Source organism: Capsicum annuum, chromosome 11, assembly GCF_002878395.1.
Source record: "Capsicum annuum cultivar UCD-10X-F1 chromosome 11, UCD10Xv1.1, whole genome shotgun sequence".
Lineage (NCBI taxonomy): Eukaryota > Viridiplantae > Streptophyta > Magnoliopsida > Solanales > Solanaceae > Capsicum > Capsicum annuum.
In genome coordinates, this window is record NC_061121.1 from 227634138 (window position 1) to 227641155 (window position 7018).

At 35.2% G+C, this 7018-nt stretch overlaps 1 protein-coding gene across 4 annotated transcripts; it reads left to right on the top strand.

Moving 5' to 3' along the window:
• The first annotated feature begins 308 nt into the window (after nt 1-308).
• Nucleotides 309-5749, top strand: LOC107853981 (ubiquitin-like modifier-activating enzyme atg7). 4 transcript variants are annotated; one of them, XM_047399834.1, is made up of 14 exons: nt 309-653; nt 1385-1602; nt 1913-2104; nt 2188-2242; nt 2329-2423; nt 2606-2798; nt 2895-3000; nt 3078-3222; nt 3301-3459; nt 3548-3736; nt 3921-4121; nt 4202-4317; nt 4404-4563; nt 5331-5749. In XM_047399834.1, exons 1-14 carry the CDS (start codon nt 518-520, stop codon nt 5508-5510), a joined length of 2145 nt encoding a protein of 714 aa, XP_047255790.1. In that variant the 5' UTR covers nt 309-517; the 3' UTR covers nt 5511-5749. The 4 variants fall into 4 exon arrangements, with proteins under 4 accessions (XP_047255790.1, XP_016554451.2, XP_047255791.1 ...); XM_016698965.2 differs by having other exon boundaries at nt 310-653; nt 2609-2798; XM_047399835.1 differs by having other exon boundaries at nt 311-653; nt 2898-3000.
• Nucleotides 5750-7018: the final 1269 nt, after the last annotated feature.

The window sequence follows — 7018 nt, forward strand, 5'->3', positions numbered from 1 at the left end:
TAATTTTAAAATTAAATTAAATTAGATCAATATAATATTAAAAATTATATGAAAAAAAATATAAATTTAAAATTTTTCTTTTTAATATAATTTAAAAATATATCTTAAAATATTAATTATATTTATATTGTTTGACTAAAAAAAATTGTGACTAAAAAGGAACGGAGTGGGCAAAAAGTTTAAATATCCTCCTAACATCTGGTTTAAAATGGTTAAATTTATAAACATTCTTAAATATTGGCTATGTGTTAAATAAATTCCTTAAAAGTATCTAAATTTGCACTCAACTCCCCACACTTTCCAAAAAACTCAAATTGGTCTCCGCCTTTTAGTTGTCACCTTCTTAGTTTAAAATTCCGATCATTACTTCTTTACTGCAAAATAATCCAACTATAAACCCTTTAATCTTCGTTAAAAAGAAGTCAACTAACAAATTAATTACTGGGTTTCCAATAAACCAAAGTTTTTATTCCAAAAATAAATTAAAAACATTATTTTTGAGTTTTTTTTTTAATCAATGGCAGATAGTGGAAAAGGAAGAATTCTTCAATTTGCACCTTTTCAAAGTTCAGTAGATGAAGGGTTTTGGCATAAATTATCATCTTTAAAGCTTAATAAATTGCGCCTTGATGAATCCCCTATTCCTATTACTGGTATGTTTCTTGAAATTCTTTTTTCTTTCAATTGTAAATTATAGAGTTTTTGTAATTGTTAGTATTATTTGTTTATTTTTTTTTTGAAGCTGTTGAATGTTCTTGGTATTTATAATTACCCTTTTGTGTGGATTCAAGAATGCAGCAGTAATTGTGATTGTCACCTGTTGAGCTCTTTCTTTTTTGGATTTACTGAGTAAAAATTGTATCTTTTTGGGTGAAATTTAAAGTAACTGAATTTTATCTAGTTGTTTGTTGTTTTGGGGTGGAGGAGCTTCAGTTTATCGAGGACATGACCCTAGATAGGAAGGTGTGGAGGAGTCAGATTAGAGCAGAAGGATAGTAGGAACGAGTGTGTTAGTGCTAGTAGGAAGGAAGACTTTGTTATCCGTGTTAGTAGCTATACTACTAGTATTATTTCAGCATGTATTACTTGGTGAGTCTTGTTTATGGTATTATTGGGTGTGGTAATTTCAATGAGGATTCATATAGCCGACCTCAACTTGTTTGGGTTCGAGGCGTAGTTGTTGTTGTTGTATTAAATGTTTGTAGTATTGATATGAATTGAAGTTGTTGCTTTTTGGGTTTATTTCTCAATCTTTGTTCTGGTGGAATTTAGAGTTACTGAATTTTATCTAATATTAAAGGTTTGCCTTACTGATGGAGTTTGAATTTGTAGCTTTTGGAGTTTATAGTGTTTGTTCCTGCTTGCCTGAATTGTTTTTGTGCAGGTTTTTATGCACCTTGCTCGCATCCTCAAGTATCAAATCACTTGACTCTTCTTGCTGAATCTTTGCCGGCTGAGTCCGACGAGGAACAATCGTCTCTTCTAGCTAGTCAAGGGAACAGAAATAGGTGTCCTGTTCCCAGTATTCTCCTCAATACAAACACGTTAGAAAGTTTCTATGCACTTGATAAGCAAAGCCTACTTAAGGCAGAAGCCAAGAAGGTATAGTAAAATCTTTTTTACACAAATTGCTACTTACATGCACAACTTTTATGTGTTTAGCCATTTCTGCTAACACCAGGATAGGTTAATATATGACCATAGTGTCAGAAAAGCAATAGCACATCTTGTCTCCTTAATTTCATGAATCAGTTATAGCTAATATATGATTACCTTGGTAGATGCACATATTCAGTGAAAGCTCTTCTGCTTTCTGTTGTTACGTAGCTTAATAGCATGTACCATGCATAGCAAGAGGCTGAACTTTAGTGTCATCTCATTGTGATAGTTTTCAATTGTTATTGCAAATCAGGTATGGGATGACATTTACTCAGGCAAAGTTGAGGAGGACGGTTCTGTGCTCTTAAGATTCCTAGTTATATCATTTGCTGACTTGAAAAAATGGAGCTTTCATTATTGGTTTGCGTTCCCTGCTTTGGTGCTTGATCCTCCTGCAACTCTAGTCAATTTGAAGCCAGCTTTGCAGTGCTTCACTTCTGAAGAGGTTCGTTTCTCTTGAATGATCGTTTACTTTGTTCTTTCACAGTTTAGATATATTTATCTCAAATTGGTTGTTTTGGCGAACAGGCTGAATCTCTATCTAGAGCTTGTAATGAGTGGCGCAGCAAGAGCTCCACTGCAGGTAAAAAGTTAACTATCATATAATCTTTAAAGGTCTCGATCTTTGACACTTCTTTTTTTGGGACCTGAAGCATTAGTTGACTGCAGATATACCATTCTTTTTGGTGACCATTAGTTCAAATTCGAGTGTTACTCTCAGGAATATAAGGGAGTTGGAAGCCTGCCAAAATAACGGTCAAAAGGTTTGTGTGTTAGTTCTTCATGTCGTTTGGAATCTTAACTAGTATAAATGATGTATGGTCGCCGTGTAAGATTAAACGTGCTGCACTGATTTCATTACAAACGTGCTGCACTGATTTCATTACAAACGTGTGATATTAATGGTACAAGGTTTTTTTGAAATAAATGACTCATTTATAATTAGCAGGTTATTTTTGGATTTTATGACCCTTGTCATCTTCCAAACAATCCTGGATGGCCACTTCGCAATTATCTTGCCTATATCTGTTCAAGGTGGGGCCTTGGAAAGATTCACTTTTTCTGTTACCGTGAGAACCGTGGTTTTGCAGATCTGGGATTGTCGCTTGTTGGAGAAGCTGAAATATCTCTTTCACAAGGTAGATCTATTGGTAATAGGTTTTGGTTTCCGATTTATGCTTTCCTTTATAAATAGTGAAAGCCATAACGTCTATAACCATGATGAATTTGTTTAGCAGGGGGGAATCATGAGAACATGCCAAATGTTGTGGGATGGGAACTAAACAAAGGAAAGAAGGTTCCGAGGTGCATCAGCCTTGCTAAATCTATGGATCCGACAAGGTATGCATAAACATCTACTGTTGTATTCTATGAATGATTTGATGGTCATTATAGGAATCACTATCATGTTTTTCCAGGTTAGCTGTATCAGCCGCTGATTTGAACTTGAAACTAATGAGATGGCGTACATTGCCGTCATTGAATCTAGAAATTTTGGCTGTCACGAAATGTCTCCTCCTGGGAGCAGGTACACTCGGATGTCAGGTTGCTCGAATGCTTATGGTAAGTGCTCAAGAAAATGGAAGCAATAATTGTGTAAAAATTTTTGGAACTGCTTATCAGACTTTTGTAATTTTGTAGGCATGGGGTGTCCGAAAAATTACATTGGTTGACAGTGGTAAGGTCTCAATGTCTAATCCAATAAGGCAGTCTCTTTATGCGCTTGATGACTGTTTAAATGGTGGCAAATTTAAGGCCGTTGCAGCAGTTGAAAGTCTCAAGCGAATATTTCCAGCAGTGGTATTGGTCCATTACCGAGACCTCAAAGAATTAAAATAAAATATTAAGAAGTAAAGTTATTTTCTGATGCATCTTAATTACTTTACAGGAAGCCGAAGGTGTTGTGATGGCTATTCCAATGCCTGGACATTCCGTGTCTAGCCAGGAAGAAAGTAGTATACTGCAGGACTGCAGACATTTGTGTGATTTGATCAACTCACATGATGCAATCTTTCTATTAACTGATACACGGGAAAGTCGGTGGCTTCCTAGTCTACTTTGTGCTAGTGCTAACAAGGTTTAAACACCTTTACTTTACAACAACAGCATACCCAGTGTACACCTTTACATTCTCTTCTGAATTTTCGTTTGGAAATTTTGTTTACTTCTATGTGACTAGTATGTTGCATGTAATGGTGTATTTACATGTACCAGCCAAATTCTTCTTGATAATTACATGCGTCTTTTCTTTGATTCTGCAGATCACTATAACTGCAGCCTTAGGCTTCGATAGTTTTCTAGTTATGCGTCATGGAGCAGGCCCTGCGGGTTCTATACAAAACTCACAACCTGAAACTTTGAACAATGTCTCTGCTGGTATGGTGAACCTCTCCCTTTCTAGTCAAAATGATTCGCAGAGATTGGGGTGTTACTTTTGCAATGATGTGGTTGCGCCAATTGATGTAAGATTCTTATATGAAAGTGATGGTAATTGTTTGACTGAAATATCGCTCAATATGAATCCTATTTGTTCTCTGTGCAGTCAACTGCCAACCGTACCCTAGACCAACAATGTACAGTTACTCGTCCTGGGCTTGCTCCTATTGCATCTGCCCTTGCAGTCGAACTTATGGTTGGAGTTTTGCATCATCCTTCTGGGTAAATCCTTAACTATTTTGTGATTTACGTGCAAATTATATTTTATCCCAGCATTTCAATAGTTTCTTATTTAACTATGTTTGCAGAATAAATGCCAAAGCTGAATTTGCAAACTCTAATGATAACGGCTGCACTGAACAACCTCTTGGCATTCTACCTCATCAGATTCGGGGCTCGCTCTCCCAGTTTTCTCAGATGACACTTGTTGGTCATGCTTCAACTTGTTGCACTGCATGTTGCTCCACCGTAAGTTTCATGATTCACGGTCATCCATCTTGAACTGTTATTATACTGTACAATCTGACCATCATTTTTTGCCTGCCCTCTGCTTAACCAGTAACTCCGTCTATATAATCAATATATTCAAAATCGTTCCATAAGATCTTAGTTATTTTGTTGAAACTTCTTATGTTGATACATTTTTCCAACTTATTTAAGAGGACCTAGAAATTTAATTTCCTGTATTAATGTGAGTTCTTAGAAATTTGTGTCACAATGTTCCATAAAATTTTAAATCTGGTTTGGCATGTGACGATTCATTCATCCGTGGTCCTTGCACCACACTGTGTTACATCTTTAACTAACTTAGATTAGATTATGTCTAAGCTTTAAAAGAAGAAAAAACATAGATTAGGTTATGCCCAACTATGTTGTCGTTGGACTTGGAGCAACGGACAGCTGTTTCCATGTGACCTATTGGTCACGGGTTTGCTCCGTGGAATTAGTCATTGATACTTTGATAGGCTGCCTGCACTACACCGTGAGGATGCAAGCCTCTCCAGACTCTGTGAACCCGAGATGTTTTAATGTCGTCATTGGACACTCAAAAACAGGGAACTATTTCTTGGGTTATGAAGCCGTCCATCTTAAAAGCAAGTAAAATTTGCGCCGTTGAACTGTCTTTCCGCTAATTTTTACAGTTAATGATTACAAACTTAACTCTCGAAAGCATCATTACTTGTTTGCGTATATATGTTTTTAAAACCAATTCACATGAAATTCTTTATGCTCAGGTTGTATCAGAATATCTCACGAAAGGGATGGACTTCATACTACAAGCTATCAATCATCCTACATATCTAGAGGATCTAACTGGACTAACAGAACTCATGAAGTCAGCAGGATCTTACACCCTGGACTGGGATAACGATAGTGAAAATGATGATAACGATGATGATTGTGTAGAGATATAACCTGATTGTAACACAACTTACATTCATTCTTTTGCCATCAATCTGATTGTTTTGTGTTTCGCCTGACCAGATGTTAAGCGTCTCACTTCACACGCGTTTGACAACGAGTTGTCAACCACACTGATTAGGTACCATTATGTTCTGCCATGATAACTCAAATTCTGGTAACCACACTGATGTAGTTTCTTTCTACATGTAAATTCTTTATGGAAAATATGATTTTCTGGTTTAGCCTGCTACTGATTGTGTTGTTATCTGCATTACTTTGCTGTTTTTCCTGTAAGCTATGTGATGCTTTCTTTCCAGGTGTCCTATTACCCTCCTGAACTCAATTTTAGCGTATTTTTGTCGCCCTTTTGTGCTGACATGACACTTTTATTACATAAAATGGAGCCCACATCAAAGGTGTCACGTCAGCTAAAAAGGTTGACTAAAATATGCTAAAATTGAGTTCAAGAGGGTAATAAGACTCTTGTGAAGTTGAGTGTGTCGTAGCAAATTTGGTCATATTCAGGGGTACTAGATGCTTTACTCTTTCTTTTCTTCTGTGTAGTTTTTGATTTGTGTTACCTGAGCTGGGGGTTCTTCGGAAATAATTTTTACCTCTGTGAGGTAGGGAAAAGGTCTACGTACACTCTACCCTCCCGAGATCTCACCTTGTGGGACTACATTGGGCATGTTGTTGGTATATATTTCCTTTATGTAGAAAAATACCCTACATTTTGCATTAATGTGCAATAGTATTCAATTTTCCCTTACCTACTTGTGCACTTTATTATTAATATTCTACAACTAACTATACATCAGTGTCACTATAGTAACTGTATGAAAAGTCTGCTCTTGAATTAAATAAAAAGAAACTTTGCATAACATTATTTGGTCAACAATAGACACCAATAATCTATACTATTTGTCTCTGTAGAATTGTTTTTTTTTTTTTTTTCAATATAAAATACAACAAGAATGATTTGCGTAACAGAGGATTGCAGTAGACTGTTGGTGTTGAAGCACCAATTGTTTTTTATAGTTATTATTTTACGTTTAGCTACCACTAAAAAAAATTTCTCCTTAAAGAAGTGGTACGATTATTCCAAATATTTTAGTTAGAACAACTATGTATATTAGTTTTGTCCATTCTTATTAATCTGACACAACGAAGATTTTTTTTAGCGATTTATTTATTTATTTATATATATATATATAGGCTACGATAAAACTAATCTAAAAGCCTGTAATTTTCTTCAACAGAAAGATGATCGGTAACAGCCAAGTTAATTATTTTCTAAAAGTTTTTCAATGAAAACGTTTAGATTTTTTTCCTTTTAATTCAGGAAAAATAACATAAATATATATCTTAACTTATCATATTTACACAAATCTCCACCCTTACAAAATAATTACAAAAATTTTAATTAATTATGTATCTTCGTTGGAAGTATCGAGGGAGCTAATTATGTATCCAAAATTAAAAAAAAAAAAATGCATCGGAAGGTAATTATGTATCTCTG

Excerpts from the sequence above, each read along its gene's own strand:
- LOC107853981 (XM_047399834.1), top strand. The coding sequence starts at position 518 with ATGGCAGATAGTGGAAAAGGAAGAATTCTTCAATTTGCACCTTTTCAA. Across the intron at positions 2,799-2,894 it reads TGAAATATCTCTTTCACAAG|CAGGGGGGAATCATGAGAAC; the intron begins GTAGATCTATTG and ends GAATTTGTTTAG. Across the intron at positions 3,223-3,300 it reads AGGTTGCTCGAATGCTTATG|GCATGGGGTGTCCGAAAAAT; the intron begins GTAAGTGCTCAA and ends GTAATTTTGTAG.